This window comes from Gymnogyps californianus, chromosome 1, assembly GCF_018139145.2.
Source record: "Gymnogyps californianus isolate 813 chromosome 1, ASM1813914v2, whole genome shotgun sequence".
Taxonomy (NCBI): Eukaryota; Metazoa; Chordata; class Aves; order Accipitriformes; family Cathartidae; genus Gymnogyps; species Gymnogyps californianus.
In genome coordinates this window covers 202493189-202511237 of record NC_059471.1, presented here as the reverse complement: position 1 = coordinate 202511237, position 18049 = coordinate 202493189, and the positions used below count along the sequence as shown (strand labels likewise).

The following is an 18049-nucleotide window of genomic DNA, read 5'->3' as shown; positions in this document are numbered from 1 at the left end:
AATACTTGCAAGTTCTACATTTATGAGCATTTTTGTCCTGAAAGGGCTCAAACAGAATGAAGCCTGTATGCCTGCCTGCAGGCACCTGTGAGTAATAGAGTGACCAAATCTGTCTGGTTTTTGGTGGAAAGCATTGTGTGGCACAGGTTAGCTCCGGGAGCCCCCCAGGGTGACTGGTAGCCACCTTCCAGTTAACGCTCATCACTGAGATCCACCAAAGGTTTGTCTGTCAGAAGAAATGGCCAAATCGTTAATGAGCACTCCCTCCTTTCAGAGAAATAAGGGAAACCGGCAATGGCTGGGTGAAGGCACAAGTGTGTATGCATGCTCATTGCTGAAGCTGGTTGTTCCAAAAGTGAACTATTTCTGTATAACCACAGAAAAGCCACTAAACAAACTTTAAAGCACATTCTGGGGTCACAGTGAGTCCACGAGTCTTTCTCAACCCTGACGGCTGCTGGGAGGTAAATAATAGCTCATTCTGTTTCCAGAATGCCTCTGCGCTACCTTTTTGCGGTTGTCATGCGGAGGTAGCTTTGTGCTCATGTTGTTTAAAATTTGTGAAATGGCATCTATTTCATGAGCAATTAAATATTCCCAGATGCCATTTCTTGCAAGGGCTTGCCGTGTGCCTGTGCCCGTGCTGCAGCATGAGATGTTTCTTTTCAGTTTGTGCTTGATTGCTGTGAACAGGATTGAAGGGAGGATTTGCGGCAGTTGCCAAGGCGGTGGTAGCAATAATTCTCTTGTCCCACCGACTGCTATGCATGCAAGTCACGTCATTGAGCCACAGCCCCATCACACATGTCACATCTCCATCCAGACCTGCACACGAATACGTGATGCTTTAGGTGTTATAGCAGTGGGTCTTGCCCTCTGCCACATCATGGCGTTTTTCCCACTCCGTCTAGTAGAATGCAGTGTTTTTCTTATATTTCTTAATACTACTGTAGTACTAAAATATCTGTTGATCATGACAAAGGCTTCAGAATGTTGGGCAGTATCACCTCCATCATATTTACCCAAATTCCTAAACATTCTTTGCTGATCTGCACCTCGGTGAAGGTCTTTGAGAGTCGATGGTACTTGAAAGAAAGAATTAGTGAAAACTACAGCATTTAACCGATTGACATTTTTCAGTATGAGAATTAGGACCGAACTAACTATGTCTCTTACTGGATCTTGCTTTTTGTGAGGATTGGCTTAGACTTTTTCAGATACAGCACTGGAATCTGGGAGGCTTCATTACTTGCTGATGGCACTCTACTGGAGCCCACTTCTGTGTTTACAAAGTGGTTGGAGTTCTCATGCACATTAGTAGTTTGGAAGCTGCAAGAAACAGTAAAATCTGTCTTAAAAGAGGAACAAAAGAGGTAAAAGATTTAGGGCTAGCAAAGTTGTTCAAGGACATGAACAAACAAAGTTTTGTGGTGCGAGGTGAAATTTCAGTGGACCAGCAGGCACAACCTCTTGTAGAAGCACAAACCTTAGCAACGGGATAAGGCTGTCAATAAAAGGGACAAACCCAAGGTTTATATGCATACTAAGAATATTTCAATAAGGACTGTCAGATAGTTTAGTGCTTGTGAAACTGTGTGGTTATTTTTATTTTTTTGAGATCAAGGTTTGTATTCTACAAATGAAAAAGCAGGAAAAATTACTGAAGGTCTTGGTCTTTACACAGATGTAAGTTGTCTGTAAACCATTGGAGTACATCCTTGAGAGGGGAAAAAGGGCAGAAATCTTAAATTGCCTGCTGTTGCCTTCTGAGCCTTACCTGAAATGGTGCACGCTTTCATTGCTGCTTTTTCATACTCTTTGTTAGCTTGTAAATACACTGAATGATCTTTAAAGTTGCAAAAATATATTCTTGTGTCTTCTTATGAAACCATTTAGCAGATGCGGGCTTTGCTTCTCCTTTGACATTACCTTGCTGTAATTTTAACCTTGTATGACGTCTAGTTCCAGTGAAGCTTTCTCTGATATTTTGGAGAAATATTTCTGCAACTAAATATCAACATACCAAGCTAGTAAGTGAGTCATACTTTAAATTGAGAAAAAGCTCTTCAGAATATATATTAAAAAAAATAATCTCTGTCTTTACAAAAAGAAGTATCTTTAAACTATTTACTCAGTTTTATGAAGAATCTATCCAGAAATAACTACCAGCTTGTACTCTTGTTTATTTATCATATACACTGGTATTTGATTCTCTGTCTTAGAATTATCACTCACACCTGTTGGTGTCACTGAATTTTACAGTTTCAAACCTTAAAGTAGTCTTCTGGGTATACATAATAAACCCATTTTTGTGATGACTTCTTAACTTGAGAATACCGCATCTAATTTTTACAGCTGTGATTTCAACCTGTGAACCCTTAGCTGGGTGTTAACCAAGTCATCTTCTGCCAGCTGTTTGTTGAGTATAGTCTTAGACTTGGATATAAATGGATATGGATTGGACCTCTGTGCACTCAGTTTGTGCAGTAATGTATTTAGATATTTGAGGGTTTTATTTAAATTGTTTTTATAAGATGGTCATTTTCTTTAAATATATAAATAAATATTTTTATAATCCTTTTCAGAAAACAATGCAAAAAGATCTTTTTTAACAAAAACAAACAAAAAAATTTATGATCTTTCTGTTCCTTTCTTTTTGTCTTGTTTCATTTCTTTGTTGAAAATTGGGGCAATTTTTAACTTTTTCACAAAAAAATGAAAGAAATAAGCCATATTCCTTCTTATTTTCCCTCGTTGAACAGCTGATTTTGTACCTGAAAGCGTCCAATGCTAAAAAGAAACACAAAATACCGTATTTTGAAACTGTGACCTATTGTCTAATGATTAAAGTAGTTACAGTGATCATAGGTAGAAATACATGAAGGACAGTGATATTCAGCTAAGATGCTTATGCTCAAAACTAATTAAGATTTTGCATTTTGATCAGGTTTTAATTTTAATTCTGTCCATTAAAATTCTGTAGGTATGACTGCTAGTTGTTTGTTAAGTGAACAGTTGATTATTTTTCATAGTTGTATGACCTCTCACAAGTTTATGCATTATTAATATAATATTTGAATTATTTATGATTTGGTCATGAGTATGAAATCATACAATTTAATTATTACTAGTTAGTTTTAATTTGTACTGGGGTAAACCAAGTGTGTCCAGTCAGGATCAGAATTAAGACTAGGATAGGGCACTCTGTAGAGCACAGAGACGTCAGATGTTTCCTGACACTTTTATTACCATTTGATACTTTGGAAGAGTAGGAAAAAGCTTGGGAAGAAACGTAAGTCAATCTATGTGTAGTGTGATTAAGGTAATTGTATGTCCTGTAACGAAAAACAGGTATTTGCTTATTTCTGCGCTCAGTTTTTAAGTGTGCTGTAGCTGGGACTGGTGTACATGTGTACCTAATGGGTGCTGTCAGCTGTTGTGAAACCTCAGATGGTTGGGCTTTAACACTAGGTATAAATGCTATTCTGCCTTTTCCTGGTTTGAGTCCATTTCTCAAGGTAAGGAGAGCACAAAAGACGATGAGAGAAGCTTGTCAGACAGTGTTCTGGTAGTAGCAGATACTTGTCTCTCTCCCTTCCTGGTAGATATGATGAAAAATGAAGCTTGAAACACTTGGGGTGTGACCAGCAGAGTGGGAAATTGTAGCCAACAGCCTGGAGATGGCCAGCAGGACTTGGAAGGCACCAGTATAGGGTAAAAGAAGTCTAACAGAGTAGCAGGCTGAACTTTGAGGGGAAAGCAATAGGATACAGCAATATGAAGGAGAACCTTCAGTCCAGAAACAAATCCAAAACTTTCAAATCCAAAAAAACTTTTCACATCCAAAACAAATCCAAACATCTTTCATCAGGAGATTAAAGTTACCTAATCACACAAAAGCTGCTTGCTCAGACCCACAGCTAATGAATGTCCTAACTGGCACTGTCAGACAGCTGAGCTGCTTCCTTTGGCAAGAGACGCAGCAACTGTGTTGGCCACCCTTCAGAATCCACTAATATGTGGTGACAAAAATACTGAAACATCCAGAACGGCAAACAGTTAAGAACCCCTTCAATGTGATTAATATTGGAGAACTTCTTGTCATGGGGGAAAATTACTCCTGTTTTCAATCATTTGGTAGTCTATTGCTCAGTCTCTTCAGATTGGATAACAGCTCCAGCACTCTATTTATTGGGCAAATTCAGATGCAGTTGCAAAGCTGAAATTTCTCAGTTTGGGAAAATGCAAGTGTTTGAATTAAAACGCTCTAAAGATTTTTAGCTAAATAAATAATAATGTAAAAAAAATTATGTTCATCTGTGACCAGGAACAGAGGTAAATCAGAACAACGTACTAAGTCTCATGCAGGTGTGCGTTCTGACATGACTGAGAATCATAGAATCATTTAGGTTAGAAAAGACCCTTAAGATCATCGAGTCCAACCGTAAACCTAGCAATGCCAAGTCCACCACTAAACCACATCCCTAAGCGCCACATCTACACGTCTTTTAAATACCTCCAGGGATGCTGACTCAACCACTTCCCTGGGCAGCCTGTTCCAATGATTGATAACCCTTTCAAGTGAAGAAATTTTTCCTAATATCCAATCTAAACCTCCCTTGGCACAACTTGAGGCCGTTTCCTCTCGTCCTATCGCTTGTTACTTGGGAGAAGAGACCAACCCCCACCTCACTACAACCTCCTTTCAGGTAGTTGTAGAGAGCGACAAGGTCTCCCCTCAGCCTCCTTTTCTCCAGGCTAAACAACTCCAGTTCCCTCAGCCACTCCTCAACAGGACTTGTGCTCTAGACCCTTCACCAGCTTCATTGCCCTTCTTTGGCCATGCTCCAGCACCTCAATGTCTTTCTTGTAGTGAGGGGCCCAAAACTGAACACAGTATTCGAGCTGTGGCCTCATTAGTGCCGAGTACAGGGGGACAATCACTTCCCTGGTCCTGCTGGCCACACTATTTCTGACACAAGCCAGGATGCTATTGGCCTTCTTGGCCACCTGGGCACACTGCCGGCTCATCTTCAGCTGGCTGTTGACCAACACCCCCAGGTCCTTTTCCGCCAGGCAGCTTTCCAGCCACTCTTCCCCAAGCCTGTAGTGTTGCATGGGGTTGCTGTGACCCAAGCGCAGGACCCAGCACTTAGCCTTGTTGAACCTCATACAATCGGCCTCGGCCCATTGACTCAGCCTGTCCAGATCCCTCTGTAGAGCCTTCCTACCCTCAAGCAGATCAGTGCTCCTGCCCAACTTGGTGTCGTCTGCGAACTCACTGAGGGTGCACTTGATCCCCTCGTCCGGATCATTGATAAAGATGTTAAACAGAACTGGCCCCAATACTGAGCCCTGGGGAACACCACTTGTGACCGGCCACCAACTGGATTTAACTCCATTCACCACCACTCTTTGGGCCTGGCCATCCAGCCAGTTTTTTACACAGCAAGAGTACACTCGTCCAAGTATGACGGAAGGCAGTTACGTCTTAGAGAGAGGTATTTCTATGAAGTAATTATGTCAGTAAGGTCTTCTGCTTGGGTAAATGAAATATTAAGTAATTTCTTAATTTAATAATGTGTATGAGCTGTAGTGAAATATTCCTTGTGATTGATTTTAGGAGATTTTAGCAGTCTGTAGAGTCTCTGTTTCTTTTGTAAGAAAGAAGATAAAAGAAGGATCAGAAGATAACAGCCAGTGAGGGAAAAGATGCTCAGTGTGAATAATTGACAGTTATTTCTATATATGTTACATGCTGCATCCAAGCAGATCTGTAAGAAATGCTGATTTAAATGTAAAACCTTATTAGAAATTCAGTTCTTACCCGACAGCACACAATAAAGAAGGCATCTCTAAACTCTTTGGCTGTGTAATGGGCAGAGCGACCAAGCTTCTGGGTTTGGGGTTTTTTTTAATTTATCTTTGAATATGTGCTTTCAGTTTCCCAGATGCAGAGTATGAAGTGCCAGTCATTCAGCTTGAGGAGAATGATTTTCCTGTTGGTATTGTTCTAGCCCTAGTAGCTGCTACTAAACTTACTTGGCATGGAAAGCGTTGCATAGAGAAAGGAACTGGCTTTGTCTCTTTAGTTTAAGATTTTTTGAAATATTTTGGACAGCAGCAATTACTATAGCTGTTATCCATTAAAGTGCCCTGGTTCCTATTCTTTGTGCAGGATGTCACCCACAGCTCTACAGGTATAACGGATAGATCCTATAGCAGGGGGCCTCAACGTGATAAAGACTGTTCTTCAGTCATGTGCAAATGCATCAGCAATCTGCTGAGGTGCAATTCGCTTTCATGCTGTGAACTAAACTATTTTTCCAAATTTTTGAAGTGCATGCTAATATTTTAAAAACTCTTTGCCAGTTATAGCAAAAGGCTTCAATAAGTGTCCCAAAATGCTGCTGGTATTTTTATGTAATGAAGGTTAAATAATGTCTAGCTGAATACCATGAAATTTTATGGGTACATTTTTTCAAGGCTGCATCTGTTTGTTCTTTTCTGTTTTTTTTCAATTGCCATCATCTGGCATAAGAAGCTTCATCTGCATATTTTTAGCAACATCTGGTTTAATGGATGAGTTATTTCTCTGTGTAAACTACAAAGTCAAAGCAGTAGATGCAAACTTCTCCAGAGAGGCGTGGAGCTACAGTGCATCTTCTCTGAGGCACAGAAGCCAGTAGCTAGGGAACTGTGAGAAAGCTTTCAAAGTATTGATTCATACATTAGTCGGGTTTAAATTAATCTGTTCGCCTTCAGGAAAAAGTTACACTTCGCCCAATACTTCAGATGGCATCTTACTGTATGTATATATAAAAATTAAGCACTGAAAGGAGCAGAGATTTTTCTTTAAATCAGAATATACTGATTTATAGTGAAACTATACCTTATGGTTTTGCTGGTTTCTATGGGTTGTGCTAATGTAACTATTTTGAATGTATATGGGTGGATTAGAGAGGCCACTTCATGGACAGGATAGAGGCGGTTTCCAAAGTTCTCCTTAGTTACATGTCTGACTATGACTAAATTATTACACAGTTAATCTGGTACCTTGCGAAATTCTGTCCTTTAAGTAATTTAAAGATAGATAGGGGTCTGTTCAGACAACTAAATATCTTTAGCAGAAAAAGAGGGGCTTAAAGTTGTGAGAACTAACCCAAATGTCAAGGTCCAGATTCTTCCACAGGATGAGTAATTGCTTGTGGATAAATAATCTTAGTTGTTCCCAAGCATCTTCCACAAAAACCATTCTCAGTCCAAACAGCAGTTACTCTAAATTATGTCTGTTTGGTCCTCTGTCCTTTCCATGACCAGGCTTCAGGTGAAAAGATGAGTCAATAAGCTTGGCTTAAATTTATATTGTTCAGTTGGATTGGCATGATATAAAAGTCAGCACTCTACACAGGAGACTTTAAAAATCTCTTTAAAGGAGATTTTTAAAAATCCAATGTATTTGTGTTACACTGGAGACTAAGTTGGTAAATTGTAGATTATCATCATCTTGATAACCCAGACACAAAAGTCTGGCATAAGAGCAGTCCTTAAGTAGTTTTACTCTTTTTAGAACAAAAACGGGGGATTAGTGAAACTGTGAATTAGGTCTAAAATCTTTCTGTACCATGAGCACCTGATTGTTAAAGTTTATCTTGGAGCAGAATGTGTAATTTTGAAATATGCCTGTCCTAACAAGCATTGTAAGGAGATGAATGATCACATTAGTGATTTTCTTTAGAAGTAATTTATTTCCTTAGCCTGATTTGATTTGAATTTTGACCTTTTAAGACTTTTGATCTAAATCCATTTAAGATGCTTCTGAAGGGCTTAAAAGACAATGAGAAGTCAGCAGCTTTCATATTAAAAATATATGAACTGTTCAGAATGAAACATTTAATTCCCACAAAAGCCATATCTTTAGGGCTACACAGTCCTCACTCTACAGCAAAGCAAAAATTAATGGAAATTTGAGGAGAAGATCAGCTGGGTCTCTGTCTTGTGCTGTGCTGACTTGCCTGTGCGATGTACTGCCTAGCCATTTCCCTATCTGTGGTTTTCAGTGTTGCACTTGAGAATTATTCTACAGCCAAATTGGCTCAAGTATTAGGAGAATTTAGATTGATTATCAAGGAAACGGTCTTATCCTGTTTCATCCTCTTGTTATTAGCAATAACATTTTAGACCACCCATACCAGCTCTTCTTCTCTTACCTTCTTTTGTGTGCTGTATGAAGGTAATTTAAGGAGGTGGGGAGCGAAGCTTTAGATCTTCTGAACTACAGACCATATCTGATAAAGGATGGATTCTCTGATTATGGAACCAAGCATATAATGCCTGTAATTTAGAAATCTACTGCTGTTCTGATTTATTTCCAGTCAGTCGAATTGTTCGCATCAATTGTTGGAAGGTCAGGTTTTCACTAATTAGAACAGATGTGTGTCTTAAATTATCTGTGGAAAATATGTAACGAAAGAAATTTACAGTAAAGATTTTCAGTGTAGCACTATCATGTTTTCACTTTGGCAGTAATTTCAGAGGAAATTATGCGGTGTGTCTTCACTGTTTATACTGATACGACTATTACCCAGCGTATTGGTATTTACAAACTCTTTGCACTGGTACCTGACTGCATCATTTCACTTGTAAGCTATTTACAGGGCATTTTCCTCTGTGTGTTTCAGCTTGTGAAGCGATGGGTAGCTGCTTGTCCGCTTTCTATCATAGATGCTCCCTTCATGCAGGACAAAATTCACAGTTTTATCTGATAGTACATTATACAGTAATTATTAACATATTCTTCATCAAAATAATAGATCTTGTAGAAATAGTAGCATAGCAGTAGAATTAGCCCAGTAACAGAGCTTGAACAAATCCCCAGCCTTGAAGGAGTGTTATTTTTTAACGTCGCCAGCACTGCAAGATGCCAGCAAATGCAAATATCTTTGCTTTTACTCTGTGTACCATGCTGGTTTACTACTGAATGATAAGCAAAGCACAGTTTATTGCTGCAAGATTTCTCTTAAACCTAGTCTTAAGTGCTATTTTTCCTATTTCAATGCACTGAATCTGCTTTCTTGCAACAGAATTTCCTCTCGGTTATGGGCAGACAGCAGAGAATAGATGAGAGGCTTCAGCCATAGGAGGCTTTGCAGACATTTGGTTTTCCCCTGTATCATTTGTGTTCCACTCTGTCAAAAGTAGGACACATCAGGGGAAAGATGGTAGGGGAAGGAAACATCCAGACCTCCCGGTGGTTGTGTCTGTATGAATCAGCAGGTTGGTTTGCACTGATGGAGATGGATGCAAGATGATAAACCAAGTACGTCTTTGTTTACAGTAGCATTCAAGAGAAAGCATGAAGTTCCTCTCTGAGGAGCTGCCAATCTGGCTGGGCAGAATGGAGAAACCAATCTCAGCATCAAGATGTTTTAAAATGCTAATCAGCTTGTATTCATTACCAAACACCTGCAAATGAAATTAGAGTAACAGCAAAAGAAGTGAAAGTAATGTTGTTAAAACGGTGTGAAACTGAGCAATCCTGTGATCTCGCAGTGGTGCAGATGCAGAGTGGGCAGCTACGCGGGGCTGAGCGAGAGGTGGCAACGGGATCACTGGGTGTTCAGTAATTAATCTTTCAAACACCATTTCCTTAACATGTAAGGAACTTCCGGTTTAAACATATGGGTGGTTTTCCAGCACAGTTCAGTCTTCTATACATCTTGTACCTGGGACACAGCTCAAACCTGATTTAACCCGCACGCAGTGAGGAGTACATAGAGTGGTAGGGAAGCGTCAGGGTGGACACTAACAGGGAATGATCCATGTCTCGCATTCGTAACATAGAAAGAGACGCTGAGTGGAGCCATGAAGGAGCAAAGTGACAGAAGGAGGAACCTGGGGTGATGCTTAGAAGCAAAATGAAGAAGTGGCAAGGATGACAGCAGTACTTTTGGCTGAGAAAAGGTGAAAAATCTCTGTCATGGAAGCTGCCGGTGTCTTAGGCTGATGGGTGCTCCAGTGGCCAGGCAGCAGCTGAGGCCACGAGCCTGTTATATCCGGTGGTGTAGCTTTGAGAGGGACATTCAGTTGGCCTGTTTCCTATGTGTTTTTCACCTCAAGACTGAAAGTGAATCTGTATGCGCTGGATGAGATGGGCTTTCTGGGGGAGTTCGGCAAGGCAGGGCTGAGGCAGGGTGGAAAGTGGCATGCCAGCACTGGCTCCTTTGCCGGCAGCACAATCAAGAGCTTGGCATTTCTCTGGGGAGCACTGGCTCCGCTTGGTCAGGTGCTGCTCAAGTGCAAGGTGGAATTGCAAATCTTACAGCTTACTGCCATTAAGGCAGCATTAGGGTTTGGCTGGGGTTTCAGACGTGTGTTTTTCCAGTATTTGTTGGGTTAACCTCTCTCTTTTGAATGTATTTGAACTTTGGATTTCCAGCTGTCCTGAAATTGGGTTTGGGACTTCATGGTGATATCCTGCTTTAAATGTTGTCCTGTTGGTACATCCATGCCAACATAAGGAAGATTTCTGCCCCAGGAGTGGTGGTGGGTTGGCCATCGGTGCTTAGCACATTCCTGTTCAACCTGGGGCTGGCTGGTCGTTTCTTAACAGAAAAGTTAGAGGAGAAGTGGTGTTGTGTTGGAATTTGCTTTTGAAAGTCAACTGCAATGGTGGTAGGTCCTCTGAAACATTTCAGGGTGTCTGTTGCTCCATCATCTCACCACTTGTTGCCCAGCTATCACCTGTTGCAGGCATCTTCATTCTGGTTTTCCTACTGTCAGGAGGGTCATATCCTTCACGTAAACACTCAGCCTATCTGGAAATCGTAACCCAGACAGATGTTCAGCTCTCTGTGGTTTCTTCTCTTCAAGTAAATAATACTGTTTGCATATGAAAGGGTGGTGTCTGCCCAAGTTGTCTCTCCCAAAAGTACATGGTTTCTCAACTGTAGCAATTGATGTGGTTGCAGCTGAAAAGTTTCTCTAGTTACGGTTATGACTTGTTGTCCCTTTAAACAAATGCTAATTTAAAAAAAAAAATTATAACAAAAATTAAAGTTGCCAGTATTCCTTTAAAATATATTATATTGTTTGCAGTCAGATGGAAATACCTGATTTTATACCTATTCCTCGAAATATGTAATTTCTACATAGTCCTTGGAATAGAGACTTTTTCTTTCAGTAGCTCAGACATGGTTTACCTCTGGTCTGATTCTTATTTTTACTGTCTAATTAAAAATGCTACCTTCTTCTAAATTATTTCACTGTGTAGAAAAGAAAGTATATGCCTCTTTTCCTTGTAACTTCACTTGAGCTTGGCACACTCCATAGGCATTACTGATTACACCCAAAGTGTGCAGCATATAGTTAGTTCTTCAATGATGTAAGGACTAACTTCCATTTGACCTTAAATCCTTGCGTGCAGCGTCTTTAGCTCGAAGTCCTGCTGCTGCAGCTCTTTTTGCACTGTGTGATACTCATGTGAATGGTCTCGTTGGCTTTGGTATGACCACCCGCATAGGAAAGACTAGTCATTTGAAGGAGATCTGTAGATACAAGGCAAGTGTTTGCATTCAGGAATGTTCTGCTGGTTACTCTTCCTAAGGCCAGGCTTGGGAAAAAACACATTTCTGAATGTAGGACTTGGCTCAAAGATCTTGATAAATTAACAGGGATGAAGTTTTTTCATCTTAATTGTACATTTGTCAGCTTTTGATAAGACATTACGTGCTATGCTTATATTGAGATGTCACCCATTTCCCTCAAAATTCTTTAATATGAAGTTTTTTCTTATTTTTCAGGTGTTCAAATGAAACAGTATTCAAAAAGGAAGATTTGTTTTGGGCATACAATTTCTGCCCCACTCCATACTCTTGGACAGCACTTCTGGGCCTTATTTTGTACTTGGTTTTCTTTGCACCTGGTAAGCAAACGTTTGTTTTCACATATAAGTTAAAAAATTGTAAAGGTAAAATGTCGAATAGTGAGGCTACATGTTGAATTTGCTTTTGAGCCCAGCCATTAAATTGAGATTGATCTTTTTTCCTAATTCTTAGGGATGGGTCCTATGCCCTGGACCGTCAATTCTGAAATTTACCCACTTTGGGCTAGAAGTACAGGAAACGCGTGTTCCTCTGGAGTCAACTGGATTTTCAATGTGCTTGTGTCACTGACATTTCTGCATACGGCTGAATATCTGACGTACTATGGTAAGAAACAGTATGCATCCGTGTGTGCAATACTACCACTGGTGCATAGATTTTCTGCTGATTCTGGGTCGCTCGGTTGGTTTTGCTATGAAATGTCAGCTGTGAATGCAGTGTTCTCAACCCACTGTGGTTTAGTAAGACTAGAGACCTGATACAACCTGCCTGGATCATAGAGTTTGGTCCAGCTGTCATAAGAAGCATTTACTTCTGTCCTTAACTGAGAACCTAGACAGTTGATTAAAACAGGGAAGCTGGAAAAAAAACACTTTTGACTTAGTGAAATATGCTGATTCCCACTTAAGGAGACAGCATCTGCAATTTCCCAGTTTATGATGGCATCCAAGGCCAATACCAGATGGTCCTTGCAGAAATAGCTGTGTAAGATGCTACTGCCCCACTCCCAGCTGTTGATTAAGTCCTGTCTGCTGGAGCCTGCGGAGAGTTTGTCAGATTACTGCTCAGCCGCTCCAGTACGAGTTATTTAAATTACATTAAGCTGTTAGGGAGTTGATGTGACCTTCACATCATTACTAGTACAGAGCCTTTCAGCTCTACTTGTCATTCCTTTGAGTCATCAGTCTAGAAATACACGGCAGGTGAATGTTTGTTGGTCCTTTGGTACCTTCTCTGCCCCCCTAGGTAAGGTGGGTGGCGGGGGGAATGAGCTCTTTCTCACTGCTAATCGTCTCTGCAGACGACTTTTAAATAATAATTAGGTGTAAGAGCCACAGGCATTATTTTAATCCCGACTATTTCTTTTTTGCTGAAGTTTCTCATTTTAGGGGGTTGTCTTAGTGTGTCCTTCGCTGTTAAGATAAACTAAGAAAGTTCTTTGCCTTTCATATCTGCTTTGTTTTATTGGGTGTGCAATTGTTTAATTGCTGTTTATTTTAACAGCAGAACGACTTGCCCAGAAAGGATGTGTATTATCTTCCATGTGAAATGAAACTGATTTTGTTAATTTACTCTGTTGCGGAATGATGCAATAAAGCAGCCTTCTCATACACCCACAGCCCCGCAGCTCGTTGTTTTAACGAAGCTGCTCCAACCTTTGCTTTTACGCGCTCCTTTGATGTCCGCAGCCTGCTGCTTCTGCCGCGCCCTCTGCTCTGGAGCAGAGAAGGGATGGGAATTTCTGTAACCGACTGTGAATATTGTTTTACGTTGCAGGAGCCTTCTTCCTCTACGCAGGGTTTGCTGCCTTGGGACTGGTTTTCATCTACGGCTGCCTTCCTGAGACTAAAGGGAAAAAACTAGAGGAAATTGAATCTTTGTTTGAAAACAGGCTATGTACATGTGGTATGTCAGATTCTGATGAAGGGAGGTATATCGAGTATATTCGGGTGAAGGGAAGTAATTACCATCTTTCTGACAATGATGCTTCTGATGTGGAATAATTTTCAGCTGCTGATGTATTTAATCATTTAAAAGCCTTCTGGGGGAAAAGCAGCTCTCTGATGACCTCACTGCCCTGCTTCTGGTCTGGTTCTCCTTTCTACTGTCTAGTTAAAAATGCCTTCATGTTCAAAAATGCTCCATTTGGGAGGAAATTCAATATGCCAGTGTTTTCTTGATAACTAAAAGCAATGGCTTCCAAAAGAGATTGAATTTCACAATTATGTGAATTCACCAAGTGTGCGCGACACTGTACCGTCCCAAGGTATTTAGTAGGGTGCACTGTACCAGATGAATACAGAAGGCTATCCTAGATGGTCAGGGTTGTCCTTATCTTCAATACTGACAAAAGATAAAATAATAGAGTAGCTAATCAGAAAGCAGCCGACATCTGTCGGATCCCCATCCCATAGCAGCCTAGGAAATAGCTGTGCTGTGCAATACAACGAATGACGAATGCATAAGCTGCTGTAACGGTAACCATTTAAAAGGTTTAACTGATTAGGAAAATACAAATATCTGCTATATCTATCAGAGGGAACATTTCCCAGATTTACCCTAAGAGAATTTCCGTTTTTATTTATTTGAGACAACAAGTAGAGCGCCACACTCATCTGGGTGGAGGTTCACTAGGGTGGCGTACGTCCGTGTTACACCAGGTTATCTAGCCGCTGCTGCTCTTGAGTACACACTACAGTCGGGAGTTGGTGTTTGTGAGAGGGAGTGCCAAAATTAACTACCGGACAGCAGGAAAACAGAACTAAGTATGTGGCTGCACGTGCAAATGAACTGGTATATATTGCTAGGTACAAGGTAGAGGCTTCAGTTGGAAAAAATTATTTTTGTTTTCCTTTTTTGCATTTGAATGTTTGGGTTCGTGCCTAGTTTTGAACACAAAATAACATTAGCTAAAAGAAAGAAAAGGAGGGGAAAGGTTTTGTGCTGCTAAATGCACAGTGGTCATCCCTCCTGCGCCTTTTGCTCGTGAATAATCATATTGCCTTCAGTTTATCTTCATATGTGCAGAGTAAATGAATCCCAGCACATTTTTCCTTCAAATGCCCTTAGTCAGCCAGTGTCTTGCTGGATCTAAAGAGAAATATTAGCAATGGGCAGAAGCCTACATCCCATATTAATTGCCTTACTGAAGCATTGCAAAATTGTCAAGAAAATTTCGGCAACAAAAATCAACTTGGCTGCCTTTAGCATGGTAATGAAAATATGAATGGTATTTTATTCACCTGCCATGATTGCTTGCCTTGGCAAATTGAATTTTATGCAGCTACATACAAATATTATGGTTTTTTTTTTTCCTTGCCCTGTCCTCACTGCTTTAAGTCTTCAGAGATACGAGTTTGAAAGCATCAACAATTCAAATTCTTATCTTTGAAACATTTGCTTCATGAAAGAATGTGGAAAACCTCCTCTGCCTGTGGGCTGCCCCCCATTTATTTGGTAAAAATACATTTATTTTTCATCGTGTAAAGATTAAAGAAGTTGTAGGGTTCATTAGTTTTTATAATTTGCTTTGTGGGCTTTTCTTGGGTTGAAAAATATTTTGAATGTAGGATTACTATCAAAACTGAGACTGGACATTTGTTACTAAATTATTTTTATTGGATAACATGGGGTTTTGTTGTTGTAAAGAAGTCTGACGTTATGTTATCTGATCTTCTATGGGAGGCGTTCTTACTCTCCAATTATTGACCTTCAGCAATTGGGTGTATTTTGCGTTATTTTCTTTTTTACTTCATTAATCAAAGAAATATTTTTGGAAAGAAAACATTTTAAAGCATCCTTCTGTGACTTGACTGGGACTAAAAGGGGAAAGCATAGCGGACAGAGGGAATTTCAAACGAATCATTGCGAAGAGTGGCTCGACCTTGAACATCTCCTTGCACAGTGAGAGGGCTGGATTCTCACGCCTTCCATCTTGCCTCCCCTTTAAGCGCACAATATTTTTATGCTTGAAAGCACCAGCTGTTGAAAATGCTCAGGTCTTCAGACCTGTCTACAAGTGCACCCGCCACGGGATGTCTCCGTTAGGCTGTCACCTCTTTGAAACCTTCACCAAAGGTGCAGTACCTGAAATGAGAAAAAGGGATACTTGGCACAGACGAGAACAAAATAGTTTTAAGGACAAATTGGTTTCTTCCTGAAACCGAAAATTGTGTGTTTGAAGACCGTTATTCGGAGCAGTTTCGTTACCCAGAACAGCGTGTGAATAGGTGTGTAACGCCCAACCTGTGCTTACGTGGTTGATAGGTTTAAGTGGGTGTTTACTGGCTTTTGAGAATAGGGACTTACGGTTCTGATCCCCCCAAAAGCATAAGCCCATGCTCACCGTTACACTGATGAACGTTTCCTTGCTTGATGTATTTTGGCGGAGCGGGGATGTCAGCCAGGGAGGGTGTCCCTGTGCCAGCACAGTGTCAGTGCTGACCTCATGCTTCGATGCACTCGTGTCCGCAGGTAGAGGAAACCACTGCATCTATTGGGCATAACCAAAGCAAAGTCACTGAAAAGATCGCTGTCACAAGATCAGCCTCTTCTGTTTTGCAGGCAGTGCTGGGGCTTTTTAGCAGCAGCAGATCATCTCTCTCTGCCAGCCTTGTTTCACGGACGTTCTCAGAAGTGGCACTCAGCTGCGTCCAGCACTGGGCTCGTTCTCTCACACAACAAGTTCGATCTTACTGAAAGCAGTTTTCTGAAGGTTTGCATCCCGTGCCCTTTTTCTCAAGGCAGAACGATTGAAACACATGCATTTAATTCATCATTGCTACTGGCTATGAGGGTGCAAAATATATCGGCTTCTTTATTGTCACTCCCCTTTTCCTGCCTGCAGAGATTTGGGTTTAAGTCTTCCTTTTAGGATTGCTTTACACCAAGACAACATTCCATACCTTAGAAACACTGAACCTAGTACCAAGCATCATGTGTAATAAAAATGAGATCAAATACTTGAAATTAATCTTACGCAATTAGGGTTTTATTTTTAGACTCTGTGAACATTTATAGTGTATGAAGAAAATTAAATAAATGTTTCTATTTTGCAAAGATTTTTTATATTTGTGCATATTTTAAGTTTTAAGAGATTTTTGCTAAAGGTAGACTTAGTAACATTCCAGATAAAAGAATAAAAATACGGTGTAGCTGAATAATTTCTTATGACAGGATTTTAATTTATGAAGTAGGATAAATAGTATGTCTAAGCACAATATTGTTTTATTGAAAGCTTTCCGCAGAAGATGTGAAATTGTTTCTTCACAAGGACTGCACACTTAATTCAGGTATTCTGTGCATCAGGAGAGCTAGAGTAATAACTGCTGGTAGAGTTGGGCATATTGACTATAAACAACAATTTGAGATATTTTAATTCTGATTAATCTACTGACTCTACATGTTGTGATCTAACAGCAGGTATAAAACAAACAAGTCTTGATGCATTTTTAATCTTTTCAAATTTAATTCACATTAATTCACATATAGTAGTTTGTTCACCATGTTGAAATTCGAAAGTGTTGGGAGGGGGCGAGATAATTTGCCACTTGTTTCTTCCCCTTGTCACTTTGTTGATCAAAATCATCTTTTATCAAGAGAAGCAAACCTGTTTTGAAAGTAGACGTAGAAACAAAGCAAGGCCCCAGGACTCATTTGGAGGGCTGAAGTTGCATTGCTACGCGTGCACCTTAGATGGATCTCTCTCATAGACGTTGCTACCTTGTGAGTTGCAGTGACAGCCCTGTCAGAAGTTTTGGGACAAGAGAGGATACATCCCAAGGATCATTGTTCCAACGCCGACTTATTTTTGCATGAGTTGGTAAATGCAGCATTCCACTGGTGTAGGAGTTAGGGTTGGGAGCAGAGAAGAAAGAAATGACGCATCAAAAGCCCCACGAAGTCATGTTTCAGTAGAGACGGCTGTCATAGCCAAAAGGAGCAGTGTCTGACTCGTCTCCCATGTGGGAGAAGGATGGTGGGACCAAGGGACTGTGCTTGGTCCTGTGGATGGGAACGGGGGGCTGGCAGACTAAGGGGGAAGAAGCACACAAGTGTTCCTCTCCCATGCCTACGCGGAGGTGAGACCGTGGCAACAGAGTTTGCAAAGCTAGTACTTTTTTCCGTGGTGAAATCTCTTTTGCCCTTCTTAGTCACTCGAGTTGAGCACTGGGGAGAAGTTTTCACTTTCAGGGGCTGCTACAGGCCCTGAGCAAGGGTCTTTCCTTTGGCCATGAGGGTGTTGGGTGCAGTCCCACAGGCACGCAGTGGGCTCATAAAAAATAGACCCTGTACTTCTCAGCTTCATACCCAGCTTTCTGCTTCTCAATGTCAACGCTTTTCTAACATGGTCTTCTTGAAATTTTACTTGTACTTACATGAGGCTTTGTTAGCTGAACATCACTATGTGAGAAAGAGGCAGAGTCTTCACAGCACAGAGAGATCTC

At 40.6% G+C, this 18049-nt stretch overlaps 1 protein-coding gene across 1 annotated transcript in view; it reads left to right on the top strand.

Moving 5' to 3' along the window:
• SLC2A13 (solute carrier family 2 member 13) overlaps positions 1-14959 on the top strand; it is a 166314-nt gene extending 151355 nt beyond the window's left edge. The window contains exons 8-10 of the mRNA XM_050898479.1: positions 11802-11923; positions 12057-12209; positions 13380-14959. Of these exons, the coding sequence (XP_050754436.1) occupies positions 11802-11923; positions 12057-12209; positions 13380-13606 (502 nt within the window). The 3' untranslated portion in view covers positions 13607-14959. The remainder of the gene's footprint in view (positions 1-11801; positions 11924-12056; positions 12210-13379) is intronic.
• Positions 14960-18049: the final 3090 nt, after the last annotated feature.